Source organism: Simochromis diagramma, unplaced genomic scaffold (assembly GCF_900408965.1).
Source record: "Simochromis diagramma unplaced genomic scaffold, fSimDia1.1 OVJJ01000596.1, whole genome shotgun sequence".
NCBI lineage: Eukaryota > Metazoa > Chordata > Actinopteri > Cichliformes > Cichlidae > Simochromis > Simochromis diagramma.
This window is the reverse complement of record NW_024387245.1, coordinates 11,595,354-11,622,135: the sequence shown is the minus strand read 5'-3', so window position 1 is coordinate 11,622,135 and position 26,782 is coordinate 11,595,354. Positions and strand designations below refer to the sequence as shown.

Below are 26,782 nucleotides of genomic sequence, written 5' to 3'. Positions count from 1 at the left end.
CAGTGCTGGAAAATTCACCATCGGATTAATTATCTGGTGACCTTTTGTGTTGCAAGTTTTGCCAAAATGGAAAAACAACAGCTGTCTTTACTCTTTATTTGTGCGCACGATTACGAAATATGTCTTAATCTCCTTTCAAGTTTCTAACAGCACATGCTAGCTACTATTTCTGTGGCTTGCCCTTGAATATAAAGTGTTTAAAAACTGCTGTGAAGAAAAGGAAACTCTCAATAAAGCCACTGGAAGGCAGCCACAGGATATTGGGTCATTTTAGTGCTTGTTAAAAGTGTGCATTTGTTTATTTTCACTTTATGCTTTTTTTTTTCTCAGGGCCACACAGCTATGCTTAATTGTGGGTGCTGGCATCCCAAGATTAAAGAAGAGTTCATGACCTGCTCCAATGATGGGTAAGTTTTAACCAAGCATTGTAAGCTGTGAGTTAAAGGCAGAAGCCTCCACGCCCCTGTTGTCTTTCTCGCGCTGTTACATTGCACATGTTGTGGATCCAGTTGTTAAGCTTCACAGTGAGCCGTCTTGATTTTCAGGGAGGAGAAAACAGAAATGGCTTTTAGATGGGCCTAATCTCTTTGTGACTCACCAAGCATGTGTATTTCGTATAGTGAGTTTTAATCTTGGCTGATTTTATCTCTTTAAATGAAAACAAGCCTCTGGTCTTTCTAAACAATAACTGTCTAAAAGATTTTCTGGAGAAATGGTTACTTTCCTGTACACTTCATTTACAGGCATAACAAGGAGTCTCTGTTTTACAAACCAGCGTGTGCCATTTATAGTAATAATCATTGAGAAAGTCCCCCAGGACATTGAAGAGTATGCAGTCAGTGAGAAATACCCTTTCTTATCTTCAGAGCACTGCTGATAGCACAGTGACACCCATCATACATAGGCCACACCTCTTTGATACAAAATTAATGTCCAGCATTATATTTAGTAATTCTTACTGTCGGATTTTCAAAGTAATGCTCTCACCGAACAGACTTTTCTTCGCTCTCATCCCCTCCGTCACCAGCAGGGAGTCCTCTAATCCAGACTATGCCTCTGAAGATTGTAGCATGGCCTCATAGCTGTGTGTTTGCACATGGCATATTTATACTGGATGTTGTCCAAATGGAGCCCTTTATTTTTATGCAGTGATTTAGACCAGATCAACCGCTGTCATACACAGATATTTATATTGTTTGCTTCAGACCGCAGAGTTTTAACAGTCAGCGACATCCTTAAATCAGCACTAAACCTGTAGAAGCTGTAATTCTTTGTCCTGTGTATAGGTGTGCGGGAACATTTGTAAGGCAAAGAGTATGACTAAGCTACAGCACATTGATGAGTCTAAGAGAGTGTGACAGACAACAGTAGAGAAAAACCTAGGGCTATCATCATTAAGGAGAAACAAGGGCCCGGCTTTGCGGGCAGCCCGCAGCCCAGTGTTTACCAGTGTTACTGCTCCCCCAGATGTGGAGGTTGGTTTAATTAGCTCTCATTGAGGCTCTGGAAATCCTCCCGTGGCACGTTAGCATTGGGTGTTTCTCCTGGCCAGCTAACAGGAGAGCAGCAGAGAGGAGCGCACAGGGAGCCATTCATAGGCAGAGGGGCTGCATGCGGGAGAGGTTCACAGCAGCAGGCCCAGTCGGTGTGGCAAGCTGAGTCTCAGAGATGTGGCAAAGACAGAAAAGAGGGGGGTGGCTATGTTTATTTACAGGTGGAGGAAGTTGTTCCTGGTTACATTTTCCCACCTTATTGTGTTGGTAATGTGCTTTGCAACTTGGTGCAGAATTTCACTTTATTGGTGGACACACTGTCCCTGAACCTACAATGTTTTCAATCAAAAATCCCTTTTTGTTGCTTTGGAGCAAACTGCATGTTACTACAAGTCCTAAACAGATAACTTTAAGCACACAAGGTTTGCAGAAGAATGCTTAAAATTGCGATATGTGTGATAAGTTGCTTAAACTACAGTTGCCACCATAACGTAAATATTATTAATATATATTTGTGGGGTTTTTTGCTTGACTCAGGCTATAATAATTTGGAAGGCTGTCCCTTCATATTAGTTCCTTTCGTTTGCTCACTTTTAATTTATGTGGGTTTACTCAGTGATTTACAACATCACAGATGGTTTGTCGAGGATCTTAATGTCTATGGATCTTTCTACATTAATGAGACTGTTCTGTTGCCATGAAGGTGTGAAACACACAGTACCATCACTGAAACCTTATAGACAACTATGCTTTTCAGCATGGATTATGAATGCTTCAGTTATTAAGGACAGTCTTCCTCCTTTTCTTTGTCTCACCATCCACTCCATTCACTTTAGTGAATAAGTATGGATTCTGCACAGGGGCCAGGCGGTAGTCAGTGGACGTCTTGAGAATGGGCCAGCAGTTGGCCAGTAGTATGAGAGGCTGTCAGCTGCTGTCTGTCTGCTTCAATATTAGACCAACATCCAGGCTTTTCCAGGTCTTTCTGCCTAGTTAGAGGCTCTTTGTTGTGTTTACTTGAATAGGTTATTAAGCATGATCACTGGACCGCCCAGCTTCTTAATTAAAGGTCCCCCAGTAGTGTGGAATCTCATTCATTAAGGGCTACCTCCCAGCGCCTTGAATGATTTCATTAACCCATACTTTTTTTTTTACCCTCCTGGGAGGAAGTGGATGAGAGGGAAGTACTGATAATATAGCAGCAGGGTGTTCTCAGAAACTGTGGCTTGAATAGGGCTTCAGTAGAACTGTGCGAATCGAGTCAGTCAGTGAAAAGTGTTGCGCTGTGTGTGTCAACATTTCACATTCTTCTGTCATTCTGTTTGAGAGCGTGCAGTTGTAAAATGAAACAGTGTTTTCCAACAGTATTCATGTTTGATCCTAAGAAACAAACCGCACAAGTATGAAGCAACTTTAACTGCGTCTGAGTCTTTGGTGAATGTTTGAAAGCCACAGATTTTATTTCCAAGAAAGTGAAAGCAATACTTGCTGTGTTAACTCTCAGTGGAAGTATTTCTTTGGCAGGGTTGATCTTGAAGTAGTAAAAAGTAGTAAAAAAGTTAAAATATAGCTGTGACTTGGAGCCTATTTAAAAACTTCTAATGCACCAAATCTTTAACACTTAACTAACCACATTGCATAAAACAGTTTACCAAGTATAACACTGGAAAGATTTGTGTTGTTGTTTTGAAGGATAGGACATTGGTGATTCTTGGCTTTACGTACGTAGTTTTATAGTGCCTAGGAGAAGGTTAAAAATCCATGTTATGTTCCTTTTTTTGCGACTGAAATTTCAGCCAGTGGAGCACAGAGGACAGGACAAATGGCGACGTTCTAATTGGGCCCACATGTTACTTCTGTCGAGTCTTGAAGCACACTTGAGCATGTGTACACACAAATACACACAATTTGAGGAATGTTTCCAGGAGGTTTGAATGCCAGGGATTCCCTTCGCGCTGGCCTGCTGTCAGGGCTGCAGCTGGACTTGGATGTGTAGCTGTATACAAGGAGACCCAGAGGACAACATGGCAGGGCCTTTTACTGCTGACAAATTGTTTGTCTTTGTCATGTGCTCAAACTAAACATTTGATTTGAAATGTGTCATACTAGAGAGCATCGACAAACACAAAGTCACATAAAGCAGATTTGTGATTTAACGCATGGATAAATTGTGGTAGTAATTCATCTTGTTTTGCGAGAATGGTACTTTTGGTTAGGCTTTGTGTAAGGCCGTACTTCTGTCTCTCACTCTCTTTGCTTTTGTCTGCTGTGAGCGCTAATTGATCATTTCTAGCACTCGGATCTTGATGAATTAGCAAGTCAGTTGCTTTTCAGTGCCCTTGGTAATGGTTTACTTTCAATTTTAAAGGAAAGGAGAGTTAAATGGATGACATATGAGGAATGACTCCTCAAAGTGTGGGTGAGCATGTTGGGGCGATTCACTGGACTGGACGGGTTCATCCACAGTCCAGCACATCTCCAACTCTTTCCCACCTTTTTTTTTTTTTTTTTTTGCCTGTCCCGTTTGGATCTTTAGCCTTCAGAATTGTTGTCTGAAGGCCAAGAAAGATGCCAAGTGGATTTACTTTACCAAGTGGATCATCATGGCCTTGCCATATTGGTCCATTTGATTGACCTTTATTATAATTACCGTATTTACCGCACTATAAGGCGCACGTAAAATCCTTAAATCTTCACAAAAATCGACAGTGCGCCTTATAATCTGGTGCGCCTTATGTATGAATTTTGGTTTGTGCTTACTGACCTCGAACCGGTTTTATGTGGCACACTATGCTCAAAAATCTGTCAAAAAAAGATTTTTAGTGCCACTTTTTGGAGCATTACGGTTACCGTTGCCAGGAGCCTCGCGGAGTAATACGTACTGTGCTTCAACACAACATTACCGTGTTGTGTGTGTATAACGACTCCAAAATGGCACCCGCGAAGAGACACGCTTACGAAGCTGATTTTAAACTTCGAGCAATTAGTTATGCAGAAGAGAATGGAAATAGAGCAGCTGCCAGACAATTCAGCATTAATGAGTCCATGGTGGGCAAGTGGAGGAAGCAAAAGGATGACCTAAAACAAGTAAAGAAGACCAAAAGGAGTTTCCGAGGGAACAAGGCGCGATGGCCGCAGTTAGAGGACAAAATTGAACAGTGGGTTATTGAACAGAGAACAGCAGGTAGAAGTGTCTCTACAATCTCTATTCGACTCAAGGCAACAGCGGTAGCACGTGACATGCAGATCAACGACTTTCGAGGGGGACATTCTTGGTGCTTCCGTTTTATGAAAAGGCATAATCTCTCAATCCGCACAAGAACTACTGTCTCACAGCAACTGCCAAAGGATTACAAAGAAAAGTTGGCCATTTTCCGCACGTACTGCCAGAATAAGATCACTGAAAAGAAGATCCGGCCAGAACACATCACTAACATGGACGAGGTCCCCCTCACCTTTGACATCCCCATGAACCGTACTGTCGAGAAAACAGGGACCAGTACGGTATCTATACGCACCACAGGGAACGAGAAGTCATCCTTCACTGTAGTTCTGGGCTGCCAAGCTAATGGCCAGAAACTACCACCCATGGTCATTTTCAAGAGGAAGACTTTGCCAAAAGAAAAGTTTCCGGCCGGCGTCATCGTCAAGGCTAACTCAAAGGGCTGGATGGACGAAGAGAAAATGAGCGAGTGGCTGAGGGAAGTTTATGTCAAGAGACCGGATGGCTTTTTCCACAAATCTCCGTCTCTTTTGATCTACGACTCCATGCGCGCCCATCTCACCGAGGCTGTCAAAACCCAAGTGAAGCAAACTAATTCGGAGCTTGCCGTCATTCCGGGTGGATTAACCAAAGAACTCCAACCACTAGATATTGGTATCAACAGGTCGTTCAAAGTTAAATTACGAGCTGCGTGGGAGCATTGGATGACAGAAGGCGAACACACATTCACCAAGACAGGGAGGCAACGCCGAGCGAGTTACGCCACTATCTGCCAATGGATCGTGGCTGCTTGGGCTAAGGTATCAGTCTCAAGTGTCGTCCGAGCTTTCACGAAGGCTGGAATAATCACTGAACAGCTAAGTAACAGCAACGAGACTGATTCGGATAATGATGAGAGGGATCCGGGCATGCTTGATGCCGAAATTGCCCAGCTGTTTACCGTAACTCAGACACGGAAGGTGAAGAGTTTGATGGATTTGTGGAAGTGGAATGTACTGGAAATGTAAGTGTATTGTTCAATATTTGATGTTTAACAGCTTAACAATGTTAATAGTTACTGTGAATGAGTTGGTTAAATTTTAACTCATCCGATTGTTTTATTCTGCTGAATGCACTTTAAACGCCTTTTAATCCGGTGTGAGAGGGATCCGGGCATGCTTGATGCCGAAATTGCCCAGCTGTTTACCGTAACTCGGACACGGAAGGTGAAGAGTTTGAGGGAATTGTGGAAGTTGAATGTACCGTACTGGAAAAAGTGTGTATTTTTCAATATTTAATGTGTTACAGCTTAACAGTGTTAAGAGTTACTGTGAATGAGCTTAATAAAGGTCGAGTTATTTTTTGTTTGTCTTAATGCGTCTTATAATATGATGCGCCTTATGTATGAAAACAGAGCCAGTCTTCAACAGTGCGCCTTATAATCTGGTGAGCCTTATAGTGCGGTAAATACGGTATGTATTTATTTTATTTTCGCTTTTTAAAGACGGGACAGACATGACTGGGGGGTAGGACAGGGAGAAAGAATGAAAGAAAGAGAGGGAGGGAAAGAAAAATAGAGGGGAGAAGAGATGGTGAGAAAGGGGGGAAGAAAAAAAAGAAAAACAAACAAAACACCTGGATTACCTGTATGGAGATAAAAAAAAAAAAAAAACAGAAGAGAAAACACTAGCTAACAGTAGATACTTTTTTAATTTCACCTGTTGAGAATGAAAAAAGAAAACAAGCAGAAGAAAACGAGAGCAATACAATAAACAACATCACGATGATATATGGGAATATAACTGTAAATACTAAATATTAAACATTATTGTGCAGCACGTAAGATCGACATCACACAGTGTGCTTTGAGGTAGGAGCCAAAAAGGGTGTCGTTTGTGTGTGTGAGCACCCGTGTGTACACCTGTGAGCATGAAGGCGCTTGTTTTTAAAAGGTTCCTTCATGTAATGATCTGCTAGCTAACTCTTTCCCACCTTACATTGCAAGTGTTCCATATTCTGCCCACGAATGCACATACCATAGCTTTAAGGAGTGCATTAATCCTTTTTGTTCAATTTATAGCCATGGCTGAATTTTTGACTGACAGTAGCCTCTAGTTTTTTACTGTGAGAGCTGTGAAATACAGTGTTTGTTTCTTTTGTCAGCGAACTGGGTCGCCACTTATCACACCTTTGCTTGATTAAATCTGAAAACCTGCCTTGACTCAAGCTCAAGAGATATTTTTCTAGGCATTTTGCCTTTTGTAGTGTATGGTCTCACCCGCCTTGCTAGTAAGCAGAAACAATGTTGTGAAAATGTTGTGAAGTTTTGTGAATGAGTCTGTCACTGTACCCACAGCCCATCTGTGCCACAATGGCCACAATCTTCCTCCTTTTGATTCATTGCTTGGGTACAATTGTGTGCATGCCTCCTAAATCCCTCTGTTATCTTCTTTAGCTGTGATGGAAGATTGAGCATCTTCCCTCCTAATCCTCCTTTCTCATAACAGAGCCCCAGTTAGTCAGTCAACCAGGAAACAGGCAATTCAGCCTATCACTGGAATTCGACCAATAAACAACCTGAAACAAGACGAACGCTCTTCTTTTCCGTCTCTCTTCTTCATCCCGTAATCTGGAAAGGTGATCCTAGCAGCCGTCACCCCCACTGGGCCTATAACCTGATGTACAGATAAAACCCGGGGCCTAGGGAGCTGTCACTCCTCAGTTGATGTGTCAACGACTGTGCTACCTCGTAAAGTGCACATGCATGACTGAGGTTGAATGGGTCTCATTTTATTGCATTCACCCCTCTGCCTGTGAAGCGTTTGTGCAAGAAAAGGGGGCTGCTGATTGAAGGGAAAACAGGCCTTTGAGAAATGGGAAATGACAATGTTATTACCTGCTAATGTTTTTTTGTTCATGCTGTGTATCATTTTTTTAATATATACCTGTTATCCCCCTCCCCCAACCATCCATTTTGGGTTATTTAGACCAAAATACTGAATTTTGCTCTACAAGGGCCCAATATCCACTTACAAGGACATTATACTGCTACTGTTCTATCAAAACTTTAAACGGATATACTCATATGTGGCTCTTATTTTTCTTAAAAACAAAAATAAGGTAAAAAAAAAAATCTGGTAATTTTTTGTTTTTACATTCATTGGGCCCCAATATGCCCAAATATCAAAGAGAAATTAAAAATGCATGCCGTGGAAGAGTTTGGGTCTTAGGAGGTTAAAACTAAAATGAACCCCTTTAGATAGCCCTCAGTTTCCCACAAGCATCTTACTCCCGACAAGTGACTGTGTGCAGTCTTTCCCCATCACTTACGCTCTGCTCAGCACTGGTGGGCTCCAGCCTCTCCGCTCTATCCCTCTGACAGCCAGCAATGCCATGTTTTGGAAAGAGTTTCTTATGATAAATACCATTCCAGGTTTTGTGTGGTACATGAAAGGTCATGTTGTCTTTGTTGGCTTGACACTCGCCCACAGTCTCCTGTAAACAGAATTGAGATGTCTGTGTGAGGCAGCAGGTGGACCAATATGTCACTGAGTTTGTGGCTATCGCTCTTTATCCCTCACTCACACACATACACATGGAAATCTGCTGTGTAAACAGCTTACTGTACAGTGCAGAAGCCTCCAGTTTGCATTGGAAAATATGATTTTATACATGTGGCCTTTGCACTTTTTTCCCAACAGGATTTTTTCTTTTCTGTGATTTAACAGCTTTCTTGTTATGTGGATTTAAACACAACTATGCATCAGAGTTTTATTTGACCCTTGCAGGTTTTCACTCAAACCATATGTCTTCAGCTGGCATTTGTATCACATTGTTAGACTTATCCAAACACAGTTGAGTGTGTGTGTCTGTGATTTTGTAGCCGGCCACAGTGGAATCCTTCCCTGGCTGTTAGTAGCAGCCCTGCCTGTATGTTTATACTCCCCTGCTGACCCCGTGACCCAGAGGTCAAGATACCCACTAAAGCAGGCAGTGGGTTCACAGACACATTTGGATGAACCGTGTCTGTCACGAATGTTGGTGGGAGCATGTGAGGTGCTGGCATGTCGATGTGTACTAACACCCTTCCAATAAATAAATGTGGGAGGTGAAGTCTGTCTCATCACTGGTGGGCACCTGAGTTAGTGCTGTTATCATTTTTTTGCCGTCTTTGCTTTATCAGTCTGAGATGATGCAGAGCTAGATTAAGGAGAAAGGCAGATAAAAGCATCATTTAAACTCTATATTTATTTGCAATGTACAAAAATTTAAGTATTAAAACTGCATTTTTGTTGCATTTTTTTAGATGAATGCTCATTTTGAATTTTAAGCTAGCAACATTTGTCATTATGCAGTTTTAGTGGATAAATCAATCAATAAATAGGTTTATCCTCTGTATGACAGCATATGTAGCTCCAAAGCATGAATACATCGTACAGCATTAATGGTGCCTTCGCAGAAAGTTTCAAACTCAATTTTGGTTTCGATCCAGGAAAGAACTGTAAAGTGTTACACAGACTGACCTGTATCCATGAGGGCTTATTGTTTTACTCTCATTTTATGATGTTTTGGAATGAAATCTCTCATTTGTATTTTACGACAGGTCTGCATTCAAACCCCCACTCTCAGTGCTCCAGGTTGTGTAATGTGTTCAACAGATGTAGGAAAGAGAATCAGGACTTCATGGACGCTTCAGACGTACCTGTCAGACTGATCTACTGTTTTGCTCTTTGCAAAACTTCTCACCCTGTGTCACAGAGCTGCCTGACCTAAAGTTTCACGAAATGACGGGGGACACCGTATCGCCACAGTTCTGATTTATTATGGTGGATGCAGGTGTTAAAGAACAAATATGTTGTGAGAGATGGACGTTTTTTGAGTGATTCATGATAACCGGGTTAGGATAAATTAAATTATCTGTCTGTTCACAGCACTGTGCGCACATGGGACCTTAATTCAGAGAAGAAGCACAAGTCTGTGTTCAAGCCTCGCTCCTTCCAGGGTAAGAAAGTCATCCCCACATGCTGCACCTACAGCCGCGACGGAAAGCTCATCGCAGCGGGCTGCCAAGATGGCACCATCCAGATCTGGGACAGAAACCTCAGTGTGAGTTTTAAAACACAAACGCATGCCAGCTGCCGGCAATGTGCAGTGGATTGTAAACATTGGATGTCTGTTTTCTTATGGGCTCAAGTACAGAGTCATGAGACTCAGGTCACAGGCCAGAGAGGTCAGAGGTCGGCAAATCGCTAAGCCCAAAGAATTTCAAATGCTTTTGTCTAAACTGGAAGTAGCCCAGTCTGAAGTATTTATGTGATCAAATATTTGATCTGATGTTGATACTGGGGGGAAAGCCAGCACATGTTATGACCCCCCTAGAGCCTCTCCCCTAGCATGGCTTGAAAGAGCTACTTACGTAACAGAATTAACTGATGGTTAATGATTGAGGTGAGTTACATGAAAGTTGCTGGGAGGCCCAATCACAATTTCCCCCTGCACATTTTCCATTTAATTAGGTAATTAGGCAATTAAGTGATCAAAGTGTACATTCCTTTCCTCAAGATTCACATCGTTGAGGTAATAGTTGATCTTGGCTTCTGGCAAGCAGTGCACTCACTTATTTGGCTCTTTTCATTTGAGTTATTTGACAAATCAACACTGTTGATAAAAATGACTTCCATTCAGGGTTGAGAAAGCATGACGTCCATCAGATCTTTTGGGTGACTCGAAAGTTTTTTTTCACTGATTCTTACTCCGTAACACATTCTTCAATGTCTTCTTACTAATTTGCTTCATCTTTTCTCCTTCATGACTGTCGCAGTGATGTGATGTCAGTGCCTGGGCTCCAAATGCTGCTGTTTCCTGTTTATTGGCGACAAGGCATATCTGACAGTTTATTGTTCTTCTCATTAGTCACACAAAACATTTACTTCCATGAATGGATGGAAAGATGAGAAAGGGAAAAAGAGTTTAGTGGACCTAGAGCAATCAATTTAGCAGGCATCATTGCATTCTGGGAGATTATAGGCTGATATTTTGTCATCAGAGATTCCTTAAACGCTGAAAACGTAGATTTTAGGATTGAACATAAAATTGAATAAGGATTATTCATTATGCTTCTATTAAACATATACACTGCTTAATAGAAGCCAGTTTAAGGACAGTTTTTGACTATTTGTCGGTATAAGTCTAATTTTAACTATCTGAAGAATAATAAGTTATTTTTCAGTACATTTGTTCTCTAATTCTTTTGTTCCACTTCATATCCTTTCATCTGTTCAGCTCTATCTGTGGTCAGGGGTGAATGCTTTTGTTATTTTGTGTGAGAACAGAAATAGTAATAGTAAGCTGTAGTGAGTGAGTTGGAACAGACTCATTGGGCATAAAGGCTTATCCAGATTAGGGAAATGGGAAGTAGTCGTCATGTTAATTAATCCAACAACCGGCTTCATAATCAAATACAGTGTAGTTTGTATGATTTTTTTTTTTGTGTGGCTCTAACGGCTTTCCTATTGTAAGTCTTTGCTTCTATGAACCCCACTTTATATAGACTCCCTTCTCTGCTCCAGTCACCCATCATCCCACCCCTGTGCTGCTCACAGCAGCATGCTTTTTGCAATTGGGTTAAAGCTCTCAAAATTTATTACCCCTCCTTCTCCAAGCTAAATATTTACCCTGCGTCCCATAGCAGCTTACAATAGTCATGGCTGTTTCCTGACCACTGGAGCCTGTCCTCTCTGAATGGCTCAAGAATTTAGTTGGTGCCCTCTGCCCTAATCAGCAACCTGTGCTGCTGACTCGAATTTAGCCACAAGCCTAAAAAGGAGTTGACCTCCCGATGCTTTTATTGCTGCTCCCTCCCCCCGCTTTTAAATGAGGCCTATCTGCTGTTGTATTGCCACTATTACTCATGGCAAGAATATGCAGGCAGATCAATCATGATCAATCTCATACATGACCTTGATCTATGGCTCAGTCTGAAGAGAAGCTATTGAGAGTGACACATCGCGCTCTTGAACCCTGACATGAGTTGATTGATCCTGTGATGGGAGTCAAGTAGGTCTCGTTCGGTGGACTGCCACAGAGGGTGATTGCATGTTCATTCCCTGACCAAAGGGGTCGGTGCCAGGATTGCAAGACTGCATTTAAATGGTTGCCAGGTAATGTGCACTTTGTGATACTGGGTGCATTGATGGTCCAGGTTTTTTGCTCCAAAACATTACCACAGAGACCTGAGGAATGTTATGGCGTCATAGGTGAACTTACATGTTTCCAGACTTCAAAGTGGGACCCCAAAAGAGGTGGTTTTGAAAAACTACACAGTGCAGAGTATTACGGTTAGGTGGTGAATCAGATATGCAAGCAAAAAGAAAAAAAATCTGCCACACTTTCAAGCTTTTGAATAAGAGCAATCAGTAAGTGTTAAGCTGGTCCTGCTGTGTCTTACTTTGATCTTATATTGCTCTTGATATAAAAGTAATTAAGAGTCCAGACTCACTTTCATTCCATTAATCACTCTTATAACACTGCTTTTTCTGTCTAGAAGCGGATTTCGGTTTGGTAAGCGTAGGAGTTGAACATAGCTGAAATTAGTTTTCCACTTGATCTGAAATAGAGATATTAATTGAAAAGAAAGATATTCAGAGGTAGTTCATTATTGACTTCATTATTACATGTGTGATAGAGGTGGGAATCACCACACATCCCACGATACGATATTATCACAATACTTAACGCACGATACGATATTATTGCAATTTTTAAAAATATTTTGCGATATTCAGATTCTGTACATAAAGGTAAACTTTATCAATATTCATTTTATCTAATATCAAAGTCTCGCACTCAGTCTTTCTCTCATTTCAGTCAGTTTTATTGTTGACAAACTGAACGGTTTGTATTACAGTCTAGTCCAACTTAACTGAATGCAACCATCTGGTACAATTATAGCTATTTTGAACTATGAAATTTATGAAAACTATGCAGCCCCTTCAGCAACTGTAGAATTTGAAAGTAAATTAAAACAAAATATGATTTTACATTAAATAAAAAAGTTTTAAACGTAATTAAAATAAAACATGTCTTAAATTAAAATAAGTAAACTGTCATGTTTATTGCTGCCAAAAAAAAGTTAAACACATTTGGACAGTGAAGGAATGTCAGGATTCTTGCTCAGAAAAAGGATCAACATGCTCTGAAGTTCCAGTCCACAAAAACCTTTTTTTGTAACAAAATATCGATTTCTGCTGTCCCTGTATCGATACATTATTAGCAAACAAAATATCACGATACTACACAGTATCGATTTTTTCCCCCACCCCTAATGTGTGAGAACATTGACTTACTTAATGATTAGTAAGTCAAGGTTTTTGTCTTGCCAGAGACATCAAATATACTGATGAGATCCTCAAACTAGGAAAAGACCTTTAAAAATTCATAGCATAGATCAGGTTTTTGTTTGGGAAGTTAATATATTTACAAGCAGCATTACTCTTGACAACAGATTTTGAGGTTGTTTTAGTCATAGTTTGTTTTTTTACTAAAATGCCATTTAGTTTTATTCATAATTTAAGCATCTGAACATTTTTCATTTTATTAGGCTAAATGCCATATGATTACAGTAGACTAAATCTAAAGTTGATTCAGTTGACCAAAATATAGAGTGTAAACATTTTTTTTTTTACCTGTGAGACCTGCTTCGTGTGAAATGTGTCCATATGTCCACCCTTCCTCCAAAGCGTTAACATTTTGTTGAGTTTTCATTAGAAACAGGGAGTACAGTAAATAGTTGTACCGTTTCCTGGGGACAGATTAAATGTGCTCATCTAACCTTACCATAGAAGGACATCACTTCTGATTGGATCGCTTCCAAATATGTCCCACCTTTCTACACAATTTAATTAGTTTCGATTGGATCTCGTCTCTCCAGCATGCCTCTCGTTTTTGCTCGTTGATGAAAGTGTTAACACCTTTCATCAGCTTTTTTTAACTTGTGCATTAGCTTTTGTTTAGTTATCGTCTTGCTTTCACCAGGAAAAAAAATTGTCATTAATAAAACTGTGATGAAAATTATTGGTCAACGAAATTAGCATTGATTACAAGGGAAGCTATTAAAATGCCACTGAATAGCTTACTGCCATGAACCTCTCAGTGCAGGGTCATCTAGAAGTTCGATTAACGCACCTTCAGAACATAGTATTTTCACTGTAAAGTAGTAAATCCAGTGGGTGCTCAAAGATAAATTAGGAAAGGCGATCAGAACCTCTTAAAGTCAACTCATGTTTCTAAATGATCTAGGATTTGACAACACGTGAGAGCATCTAAAAATGAATAAATCCACCAAGCACTCTAGAGACATCATAATCATAAACATTTATGACATCTTAGTCATATCTTAGTCCCGTCATTTTGACTTGCTCATTGTTTTTCTCATTGCCACACACTTTGATTCTCTGTCTGACTATGCTGTATATGGGACCTCTCATAGGCGCTGTATCGACGATTAGACATGTCTGAAAAGTGAAACCACTGTGGTAGCGCCTTAAACCTGCATTCTTTCTAATACCCAGCAGGAGGCAACTCTTCTAATTGAAAAAAAGAAATCCCCATTATAGAGAAGCCTATAGCTTATTTTGTTCTCTGAATTTATGACTCTAGTGTCACTCGCTTTTAGATTACTGTCAGATCCACCCGTTGCTCATCACGTAAGTTTTCAAAACATCAAGACTATCTCCGTCTTATACATACAGTCTAGGTCCACTAAAAGATGTTAGAGAAGTGTTTTACAGGAAAGCAATGCCAACGCTTTCATTGTTGTGTCCTTTTTTGACCTTGAACAGGACTTGGAAGAAAAGAGAAGCATGTGCAAAATATTCCTGCCATCTATAGCCTTTTGTAACTGAGACATAGAGGAATACAGTTACTTTACCATAGCGAACATTTGGATTATCTAGAACCTCTTCGCCACCACCACTTGTTGATTTCCATGAAAGATCAGAGCAGCTGTTAGGACTGTGGTTTGGCCACTCGATCCTCAGGGAGTAACAGAGGTCAGAATGAGATGTGAAACTAACTGAACACTGTTCATCAAGTCTTTCAGGTGTGCTGTTGTAAAAGTATGAAAGGAGCTGAGATAAAGAGCCCTGCAGTATTTATGTAATGCCCTGATAGCGTGATTTGGAACAGTTGGCGCTGCGGTAGATTGTTATCATAGTCTGCTCAGGATGAAACCCAATGCTGTGTTCCTTCAGCTATGTATCAGCTCGTGCTGCCGAATGTGTGCGCGCATACGTGCATGCATATATGGAAGACTTTCATAATTTACTGGATGCTGTTTATAAAAATACGCACATTAGCTTTCTGAAAAAAATCTTAATCATTTAGCTTCGTGCCTGCTGGCTGGAGAAGAGGCTACAGCTTACAGAGGATGTCACAAGGCGCGAGTGAAGTTTCAAACAGTGTACGAGAATCTGGTTTCACAGGCCGGCTGTGTAGATTAGCACAGGAAGCAAACGCAATGGCATCTGCTAATGCCAGCCAACATCAGGACAGTAAATAAATACTCAAGCTTTCACAACAGCAGTATATGATCTAGAAATAGCTGACGGGGGTGTATGTTTGCAGTATGCATCTAGAACAACCACAAACTACGTATTAAAGGTGCTGCTTTCCCCCAGTTTCTGTATAAACTATTTATGAAAAAAAAACCCTCTGTCTTATATTTATACCCATTTAGCATCTTTTTCTCAGTTTTTTCCTTTTCATTTTTTGATAATTTACTCCAGATTCAGGCAAGGGTTTTCCTATCTGCTGTCTGGTTGTTTGTTTGGATGACAAAAGGAAGTGCTGAAACGTATTTTCAGTTCAAAGAAAACACACAGACAAAAGTATAATGTAACAAAAGGACATGAAAGGGGTCAAAACACAGCATGTGCTTACAGCAGATGGTGTTCATCTTTGAAAGAAAGATGTCAGATGAAAAGAAGAAGAAAAACCACATCGCGGAGTGATTCATCACAGGTTGAACAAGTACTCATAACTTTTCTTATTAGTCGAGCTGACGAAAACTGTGGCTGTGCATTTTGAGGTCACGGAACAGGTTGATTCAGATGGGAAAAAAGCACATCTGTGCAGTTCTTTCGTGGAGTTATGTAAAGAAGATTTCATCACCTTCCCCTCGCTGAATATTTATGTTGTAATATTTACATGTTTGATGTCATTTGTTCTCACCCTGAGACTGCACCACTTATGCACATTTTCCTGCAAACCCCTAAAAGGAGCCTCAGTTCATATCTGCTCCGCTGGCTAATTTCATGGTGTGCAACTGAGCAACATGCTAAGACAAGATAATTACAAGAAAATGGTTCATGAGCAAAAGCCTCCTGTTCACAGTGTCCTGACTCCACCCAGTTGGTGGTTACCATGCATAGAATGGGTGCAGAGTTACATGAATGCATGTTTGGATACGCCCCTATTGCCCATTTGCAAAGCTCAGTAGTCACAATGGTCATTGCAAGTGATTGCAGGATTAAAATGGGGTCTTCCAAGGGCTACGGATATTATAGGTTATGTTTTATCTGCTACTTATTAGCACTGAAATAGCTTGCATAAGATTAAAAAGAATCCAGTTTCTGTATTAAATTGACCTCTTGGCTTCGCACTTTCCACCAAGTCAATTTTGGTGCAGTAAAAAATGAATAGGCAGATATTTGTAAGATAATTGTGGAGAAAAATGGAAATAAGTCAGAGGCAATCTATGAGTAAAATGATGATGGGGAGCAGAAAATTATTCCAGGAGAGACTACAGAGACTAAATGGCCGAGGACTGAAGAAGTGTAATCCACGTTATCTACAGTCCAAGGTAACAGTGTTATCTGTCTCGTGCAAGTTAATAACTTCCCTCCACTTACTTTGGAAGTGAAGTATGGCCTCGTTTCCTTCTGTTATCGCCAGGGCACATCACTCATTCACCTCACGCTCTACTCTCTCCTGCAGTTTTTGCCAGCTTTTCTCTATATTTCTGCCTTATCTGTCTTCCACACTGTGTGCTTCAAATTCCTTATCCGTCTCTTTTTTTTGGTCTAAAGCCTGCGTTGCTGCAATTCTCTTTCCACTGATTTATTTGCATTCCGTTTGGGATTAATGAAAGTGGAGCTATATAAACCAAGGTTATGTTTGTTTGAGTGTTAGCAAGCCTACTTCCCAGACTGTTGCTTCATCAGCGCCTATTAATGATCGATCTTTGAAATCTGACTGTTCTCAGGTAAAAGGCGCTGGGAAGTAAACGGGAGGAAGCAGAGAGAAGGGATGGTTACTAGGGGCAAGCATTCTGGATATCCCCATGAGCTCTTGGATTGCCTAGTTGATTGATTTGGAAAATTATTAGATGAATCAGCAATGGAAAAAAAACATCTCTAGACGAAAATCTACAATTCTGTTAATCTCTTGCTCTTTTTGCACTCAGGAAGTGCAAGAAATGGTACAGGCGTGTTGGGAACCACTATTTATACAGGGTAGACGTTTGAATTGGCTGGGAATCGTCAGGAATAATCGTTTAAATCTTATTATCTGTCTTTACCCTGCAGACTACAAAGATAAGTCCATTCACTCTGTCTTTTCTCACCTCTATACCATGACCTCGAATGAAATGCCATTTAGCCTTCTTAGCTTTCACTGATACATGCTCGTCATCACAGCCAAGATGAGTAGGATCACGTTCTCATTCTGTATATAGCAACATCCCAAGGAAATGTTCACAAGGGCAGAACTTTACTCACAATTTAGTGAAAACGCTGCCTCAAGGTTGTAATTTGCGATGTGCAATTTACCCCTATGTTTTCATTGCAGCTGCTTTTGCCCTGTAGCCTGTTGGGATGTAACTGTACCAGCTCTGTTTTAGAATTGCACATACCCATTTAGCAAAATAACAGTTATTTTCAAAAGTCAACTAATATGCTGATTCAGTAAAAACAAAAATCAAACCCAAAAAAAGTATTCAGTTTACATTCACACGGGACAAAAGAAATCTTTACATTTGAGCATAAAGTAAAGTTTCTAAATTCCTGCCAAATAAAAATGATTGACATTTTTCTGTCTTAAACTGGAAAATTATATGACAGGAGGCAGTGGGTATCCCTGTTGCCTCACAGCAAGAAGGTCCTGGGTTTGACTCCAGTCTGAAGTGGACTTTCCCGTGTGGATCTCTTTATGTCTCTGTGGGTTTTCTCCCACAGTCCAAAGACATACATGGGATTAGGTTAATTGATGAGTCTAAACTGACCGCAGGTGTGAACATGGGTGTGATTGGTTGCCTGTCTGTGTGTGACAGATTGACAACCTGTCCAGGGTGTACCCGGCTTCTTACCCAATGGAAAATTATGACTGAATAACAGTTATTATGCTAGTCAGCACTGAGGTATTTAATGATAATGGGTAAAATCGAGGGTAATTACACCTAAGTTAGAACTATGATAATAAACTTTTTCATTTTAAATGCTTAGAGTCTTATGCCAACCAGTTACTGGAATCAGCTGTGCATATGTAGACCTTGTTTTCCTTGAAACTATAACTGTGTGTCATGAGCATTTCATGGCAGTGTGTAATCACTGGCGGTGGCAGAGATGAAGCAGGCTGATCATCCCAGTCTCTTACTGACTAGGATGAGGTGGAGTTGAGGCAGGATGCACAAAGGGCAGAATGACATAAGCGCAATGGCATTTAAAGCACATGTAACAGAGTCTGATTGGCTCGCAGAAGGCAGGCAAGAAAATGATTGGGCCAAAGTGATGACTGCAGAGCTGAGATTGATATAATCAATCAGCTAATCAACTGTTTAGATTATAAACAGTTGATTAGCCCGAGCACCCAGGAATACTGGAACCAAACTCAACATAGATCTCTCTTACTGAACATAAGCTTCTTAAAATGATAAGGATTTTTAAAAAAATATTATGGCAAAGCATCAACGTGTAAGTAGAAATTAAGGGCTCAGAAACAGAACCTTGTGAAAATCCATATATTATTGGCACCAGAGCCCATTAATATTTCACAATTTCTGTGCCAAATTATTTCCTCAAATAATAATAATTAAAAATTGAACAGAACATATATTATTAAATTAATACTTAATAGCCACACTTTGAAGAGTATGAAAAATAATCTTGTCCACTCCACTAGCTACTACTGTCATCTATGCTTGTTGCACATGTTGTCGAGAAGTGGAATTGTTGATATTGTGCATTGCTAGTTGTTGTTACTGGGTGACGATTGTGGCAAACCACTCATTCAAAGATGGCTAATATACCAAAGAGTGACCCCTGGCAGTGATAGTGTGTCTTTCGCCTGTTGCAGGCTACTAAACTGTGTGCAGTAAGAGTATTAGAATACCATTTCAGGTAGGAAAAAATCAAAATACCATCTGTCAGGCAGGGACTTAAAAACTTGCCAAGATAAATGTCTGTGGTCTTGCTGAAAAGAGTGGAGAGTGTGGTGTCTTGTTGGTATTTCATAGGCTCTAAGAGGGCTTTATAGTTAAATATATAATTTGGTGCTCATAGTGCAAATGGGAACCGTGTGTTGTTTGGAAAACACAGGGAATGAAAAGGTCTTTTTGTTACTACAGCAAGACTAAAATGTCTTGCTACTGAAGCAGAGCAGTGGCAGTTCCATGCAGTGGTTTATCAAGAGGTTGTAATAACTCTTTTTAACACTGATGATTAATATTGACTGAAAAAACGTTGTGTTTATGGAAAAACTACTTATCAAGACTTATCGCATTTTTTTTCTAGCTGTTGCTTTGTCTGTGATGTTTATGTGATAAATATTAACATGTTTAACATTTTTGTCCAGTTCTTTCTATTTGTGTCACTTGCAAAACAAACAGAAGCGAACTGGGATCTTTAGATAGGATCTGTATCATGCAGTTGTAATATACATCATTATGAAACCATAAACCTGCACCATGGCTTGTAGAAAGTGATGTCGCTAATGCGTCACTTTCTCTTTTTCCGTCTTTCTAGGTTCATACAAAGTTCCACTGTCGGCAAGCCCACACCCCAGGATCGGACACCTCGTGCCTCAGCTTTTCTTATGATGGCACGATGCTTGCTTCACGTGGAGGTAAAAAAAAAAAACCCAGAACATTAAATAAAGTTTTTAAAAAAAGCCTTACCCTTATCTGCCAAGCTTAACAGCCACAATTTGAAGTTCTGGTCATCAGTACCCAAGCTGTTTTAAGGTCAAAGATCACTGTTGGGAAGCAGTGGCTTTTCAGTCTGAGTATACAAATAAGCATGGATCATTAACAGCAACACCCTGCAGACTTAGCTTGGTATGTAATCTGGATGTCTAGCACAAAGGTAAACTGGAATAACTCTGCATAAGAGACCTCCGCTTCACATTATTCTGTAATGTAAATGAAAAATAACTCATACAGCCTTGTTCTATGTTAAGGAGGATGCGCTGCACTATAGTAAAGTAAATAACCTTCAGGAAAGTTTTGTCTGTGGTGACTCACAATTTACAGTTTGCCTTTTGTCCCCAACTGTTATTTTTCCCCCCCCCTAGGCGATGACACTCTCAAGATGTGGGATATACGCAACTTCAGGAAGCCAGTGAATGGAGTTAGTGGTCTGACCAACTACTTTTCCATGTGAGAGTCTTAACTGTCATCTTAATTATAATCTGCCTGTTTGTTTCTGTAAGTGCTTACATATGCATTGTTACCCAATAATGCATGTCTGTAACTTTCCCTGTTAGGACCGACTGCTGTTTTAGCCCAGATGACAAGCTTCTGGTGACGGGGACGTCGGTGAAGAAAGATGAAGGAAATGGGAAGCTGGTTTTCTTTGACCGCATTTCGTTTCAGAGGGTCTACGAAATAGATGTCACCAACGCAGTAAGTTCTGCCTCAAATCCCCAACAACCACAGCAACAAGATGTTTTCCAGCTCGTTGATATGATATGTTAGTTACAAACAAAACGGTGACCTTGAACACATAACGAGCAGTGGAAAAGATGATGAATACACAATGACACATAATGAAATCAATATGACAGTCATTCCTTCTCAACATAAGTGGTTTGCGCTCAAGCAAAACTGAAGCATTTAAAATGTTTTGAAAACACAACAGCAGTAGTCTAAGGACTCATTTAAAGATCTGTTTAGCCCAATGCATTCCACTGCTTTTTTATGATTTCAGCTTGAAATGTGCGTTGCAGAATTTGAGCTAAACTCAATAAACAACTCTACAAAACTGCCTTAAATTATCATTTGAGCTAAAGAATGACTTTCTGCAGATAAAGAAATGTGGGTTTGGTTTTTTCTTTTTCTCTATCTAATAAGTAGCACAGTTGTCTGGCAGTGACTAGACATTTTCCTCTGTAAATCACTGTGTGTGAGCAGAATTCAACTGTAAACAAAGTATAATATAGCATCATTGAGGTAAGAAAAAAAAATCGGAGCTCTATGAGCTGAGTTTTGAAGGAGAATAAAGGCAAGTTAAAGGTAAAAGTGGGGCAATGTGACCTTTCCTTACTGCAATATTCCCACAAACCTATTGGCAGGACAGCTATTGACACTTTTATGCGCACTGCCTTTGAGTTATATTTGAAATTTAATTATCTAAAAACACAATCCGCACGTCCCATTCCCACATACAGAGTACTCTGTCAGACACATGAGCATGCTCTGTACTTTTACACTAATCCCGCTTTCTCAGAAATCCATTTGGTGTGGGCAACCAGCCATAGGTGCTGAAATGATTTGCAGAGGTGCTTTCTACAGTAGAAAGCACTTTTTTGCTGCTTCCTGCTCCTCCGCCTCTTTCTCTCAATCTTCAAACCCTTTTCAGAGATTTAATTGTGTCTATCTATAGACATAACATTGAGTCCTGGCTGAAACTAATGCTTTCTAACTCAGTTTCCTCGGCTGAGGCATGCTCCTTCCACATAGGCCATTGAATGAACAAGAACGAGAGGGGAAAGAGAAAAGACTGTGTGTGTGTGTGTGTGTGTGTGTGTGTGTGTGTGTGTGTGTGTGTGTGTGTGTGTGTGTGTGTGTGTGTGTGTGTGTGTGTGTCCTCCAACCCTGCCAGCCAGCTGCTGTTATCTTGCAAAACTTGGCACAGCATTCACACTAAGTGCACACCCCACTGCTCAGCTGCACTAACTGAGGGGAGTGGAAAAATGGTCAGTTTTTTAATTAAACCTGAAATTAAACATTATTCATTCCTGTTTTATAATTGCAATTTAGCTGTCTTAAATAAAATGACTGAGTTTAAATCTAAGCTTTCAGGTGTCCATACACTTGGTAACTTTTGTCATATTGCCCATGTTGTCGACACAAAATGAATTCTCTGATTTCTCTGTTGGTTACAATGTTGCCAAAAAAGAAGAACAGCTTGTTTTAACATCGTGGTACCCCCTCACTGTCAATTGATTGACACACCAATACCATGAAGTGTACGTACCAAGATACCTACCAAGTTTTTCGTTATTGTTTATGAAATTCAAAGCCACATTTCTTCTCTGCGTGAGTGGTCTTGCTTTTTTAAAAGTCTTCTGCTCTCTAAATAGCTAGGGCTTCTGATTGGTGACAGTTAGAAGACGACACTCCACAAACCTGACAGGACTAAACACTGACGCCACTGAGTACACTTGACCTCTGAGTGTAATGATAATGCTGTCATTCAGAAACGGTGGCATTATTAATCTGCAAACACCATAATCCACATATTTTATGTGTAGTTCTCAGTCATTTAGACAAAGCAGTTAAAGTTGTGTCTTTTATTTAAGTATTTGAAAAGCCTCACAAACACTTACACACTTGTGGTTATAACATTTGCTCTCACTTTAACTATGGGTAGCATTAAAACAAAAGACCTCCGATTCTTTGGGTCAAAGAGTCTGTGCAGAACTTAACAGCCTCCTCCTCCTTTGCATCACTCTGTGGACGTTTGTCTTCTCTTTCCCTTTACTGAAGAGGGTAAACATTTGGAAGTGATTTTTCCATTGGCCTTTCACTTGCTCCACCATCTGCCATTCGAAGAACCTCTGGAAGTGTCAGCTCAGTTTCACTTAAAGGATGGCAAAATACCTCTTCCTGTCTTTTCACACTGTGAGCCGTACAGAAATCCAGTAGATTTCCCACAAAATCCAGCCTAATGCCACAGAAAAAAAGATTTTAGATTAAGGAATGATGCAGGCTGCAAGTCGTCTTGGCAGTGCTTTTATTTGTGTTAATTGTACTAAACTCCCAAAATTTACAACCCCATTTGCAAAATAGTTTGGACACACTGTGAAATGTAAATGAAAACAGAATGCAATGATACAATCCACCAAAGCCCTATTTTTAAACCAGATAATGGCAACATATCAAATAGTTGCCAAATTTTATTACACTTTTTATTTTTATACCAGCTGCATGTTTCAAAAAAGTCTTAAATAAAACAAAATAAGAATGAAAGTTGTGTAATGCTAGAACAGCAAAACAGCATTCAGTTAAAAGGGGCTCTGTTTTTACAAGTAAAGAATTTTTCTGTGGGATGGTTTGAGTAGATTTCAATGGATGTCACATTAGAAACATGGCATGGCTTTGTAACAGAAGTCACGGCACGGGCTCGTGGGTGCTTATCATTGAAAAAAGTCTGTCACTGTCTCCACAAATGTGAGTTAAATTTCTACCACACAGACAAAAACCTTGAATGAACAAAAACCAGCAATCCTGTTGTCTACTTTGGGTCTGACTACTTTGACTGATGTCTTTTCCCTCCAAAAGGAACTTAATCCTGATATGGATTCTGTCTCAACCTGATTTATTTGCTTTTATATGTCCTAAAACCCCTCAGTTTGTTGGCCCACAGGGACACAGAAATAAAGTAAGAAACAAAGACATGTTTGTGTTTAAGAATCATAACTTCTTCTAAAACATGATTTAAAAGCGTGGTTGGTTGCAGGAGGAATGATTAATAGACTGTCTAGCTTAGACCATTTTTTTTCTTGTGTTGAGTTGATAAACTTCTTCACCCCACCCGCTGACCAACAACACAGCAGTTCAAGTATAAATCGGTCACCCACACCTGCTCGTATCAGTACGTTAATTCGATTTTCTAAAGTAATTTTGATGTGTGAATTTAGTTTTGTGCAGCAGATCAGTTATCTCCAGCATGCACTCGGTGAACCTGATGAATGTGCTATTTACTATGTTTACATCAGCCGTCAGCTCTCGGATGGCTCCAGAATTTAAGTGCAGTCTTTATAAAGTGGCGTACCAAGCAGGCGAGTGAAAGGAAGGGCCACCAATCATTTCTAACTAAACAGTCTACATAACCCCAGACCTGGATTCTGGGGTGCGCTCAGGAGCAGAGGCTGTTTCAGGCTTGTTTGGTAAATATTTCAGACACGCTTAAGCTTATCTTAGTCCATCAGATGGGTCAGAAACCAGGTGAGATCCTGTTTACTAAAAAAGCATCAAGCTTTGGCTGCATTTCAAATGGAGGCTGAACCCTGCAGCTCTTATGCACTTTCTGTAAATCTGTGTGTGTGTGCATACTTCTGTGTGCCGATTGTCATTTTATCTATATATGCACATTTGATCCCAACTACATATGTGCACCATAAATACTTTATATAATGACATTTCCTGCTGTGGGAAAATCCATCTGAGGACGTTTGCTGTATGGAACTTTTTTCTTCTGTTATGTCTCTACTGTTGCTGTGTAGTAAATAATATTAATCATGTTTTGATACGTCACTCAAATCACAAATTTAATTCACGTTATTCACGCGGTATTGGCCATATATTATTGATACTCCACAAGCAGAATCACAATGGCAAAGTGCAGACCTCCACCAAGGCCAATAGTCCACTTTCCAATGATACCTGAGATTGTAAACACAATGATGATGATTGGTTATGCTTCCATCCATCCATTTCCTGCAACTTAGCTGGACGCAACAGTCTAATGCTGCCATCCAACTAGTAAAAACAGTGCTTGGTCACTGTGGCACAGCCAAAATTATTGTATCCGTGTGCTGTCTGTGACAACTTCGTGAAAATCGCAAATATGTCTGCTGCAACTCTGTCGTCTACATTCACATTAAACTGAAATTTACACTGGCTATTTGCATTCAAAGTCCAGAGTTATTGCAGAATGACATAGGCACCCGGTAACGTTTTTATATAGGAATATGACCAGAATACAACCAGTTGATTTTAGTCCCTTATTGGAAAGAGACTCATCACAGAGTTGTTGAGCTCATCAACGCAGACTACCCAAGGCTGCAATGTTCTGGCGCTCTGTGTTTACAAGTTATGCAGATCTTCACCAGTTTGTCTGAAAGTGAGTGCCGCCAGTCCAAGTTGGACTGCATTTGCTTGGAGACAGGTTGCCTCCTATCAGGTGTCCTGTGCATTCACCTTGCAGTCGAAAGTGGTCACCCAAAGACTGAAGATGCTGCAACATCAAACTCTGGGCAAACACAGATTTTTTTTGCCCTCTAATCTAAAGAAGGTTGCTGTCTTATCTCTGCTTTAGTGTGAGTGAGCCATAAGCATAGATAATATAGACCTCAGTCTCCCTAGGCAACGTGGCTGGGGAGACTCTAGCAACTTTAATGGTGACATTGAGGTGTTTCCAAGCTAGCAGAAAGATGAAATCTCTTCAGCATACCCAGAACATACCCAGATGCCCAAACCAATCTCTCCTGGCTTTATTCAGTGTGGAGTATTGGCTGCTCTGCCTTACACCTCTTCTAAATGACTGAGCTCCTAAAAGATAATGTGAGGAATAGTCTAGCATATTTGGGTAAAGATTGGAAAAAATTAGAGATTTTGGTAGAAACTTTAAATTTTGTTGCAAAGTCTAATATAGCAAGAATTAGACGTTAAATGCTGCTTTGAATTCTGCTTGATCGGTGCTTCATTTCTGGAAATCGAGCACCTTTTAAAGTGAGATGCATAAATGCATCTCCAAACCTCCAGCGCTGAATAACTGTACAGTGTTTAAAGTGCAGATACCAACATTTAATTTTCTTCTTTCCTTTAGCTACAAAAACAAAACCTCTGAAGTGAGCTGTTCTTCTTTTACAGCTCACTGAAAGTCAGCGGTTCTCTTTACCATACCTTTAAAGGGGACTTTTGACACTTACCTGTGTCCTGTGTTTTCTCTTACCAAGCGTACCTTGGAAGTCAGCATAGAGTTCCAGTCAGGTAGTTTGTGCTATTTGTAGACTTCTTGGAGAGTAGCCCTCTTACTGTGTAGCGGAGTTGCTTAAACTAGCATTCTTCTCTCTTTTTTCCCTCTGCTGCGTTCATTTAACCATTATAACTCAGTCTTTCAGAAGCAGTGCACATTTGGATCCACTCACCAGCAGCCAAACAAGAACTACAACTGACTGTTATGTCTCATTAGTGCCTTATTTCATAATCGGCATATATATTGGCCAAGTGGCTGTTGTTATGTTTATCCATAGTCAGTCTTCGTTATTTTAATCTGATGGAACGTAGAAGCATGTTACTGAAGAACTGACTGATTAAAGTTTCCTCTCTCATAATGTGATGTAATTTTGTGGACATGAAGTGTAAACAGGGGTTCCTGGAGTATAAACATGCTTCTCTGAATATCTGGAAAGCAGTCTGGACTGGACTGAGCTGTGCTTGGCTGTGGGTTTTTCGGTGGGTGCAGCTGGGATTGGCTCCGCTGACCTAGGTTGTTTTAGGCTGCTCAGGTTTTTATGTTAGATTTGCTCCACTGTTAACACAGTTATTTTCAGAGGTATCAACAAGCATATTTTGCTTGGTTGTTGTTGTTTTTTTTTAACTTGACTAGGTAGCTGTTCTGGCCTCTTTGTCACTCATCCTGTTGCATTGGCTTTTCTGAGTGCGTGCTTTGACAGGACCTGTGAAGTGAATGTCTGCATTTCTCTGCATGACTGTCTTTTGTTGCTTTAGCAACTTTGATAGGCCAATTAATTACACATTTAAACTGAAACAAATCCACAGTTTGTGAAATTATAATTCATGCACGCTGGTATGTGTTGGGACACGCATCTATCCCAGACCAAATAGTTTCAGTGCTGGATGAGTGTG

General features: G+C 40.3%; 1 protein-coding gene across 1 annotated transcript in view; it reads left to right on the top strand.

Moving 5' to 3' along the window:
• Window positions 1–26,782, top strand: part of LOC120713989 (WD repeat-containing protein 70) — a 45,469-nt gene that overhangs the window by 9,124 nt on the left and 9,563 nt on the right. Inside the window, exons 9-13 of the mRNA XM_039999966.1 lie at window positions 331–407; window positions 9,627–9,801; window positions 19,713–19,812; window positions 20,260–20,344; window positions 20,452–20,590. Of these exons, the coding sequence (XP_039855900.1) occupies window positions 331–407; window positions 9,627–9,801; window positions 19,713–19,812; window positions 20,260–20,344; window positions 20,452–20,590 (576 nt within the window). The remainder of the gene's footprint in view (window positions 1–330; window positions 408–9,626; window positions 9,802–19,712; window positions 19,813–20,259; window positions 20,345–20,451; window positions 20,591–26,782) is intronic.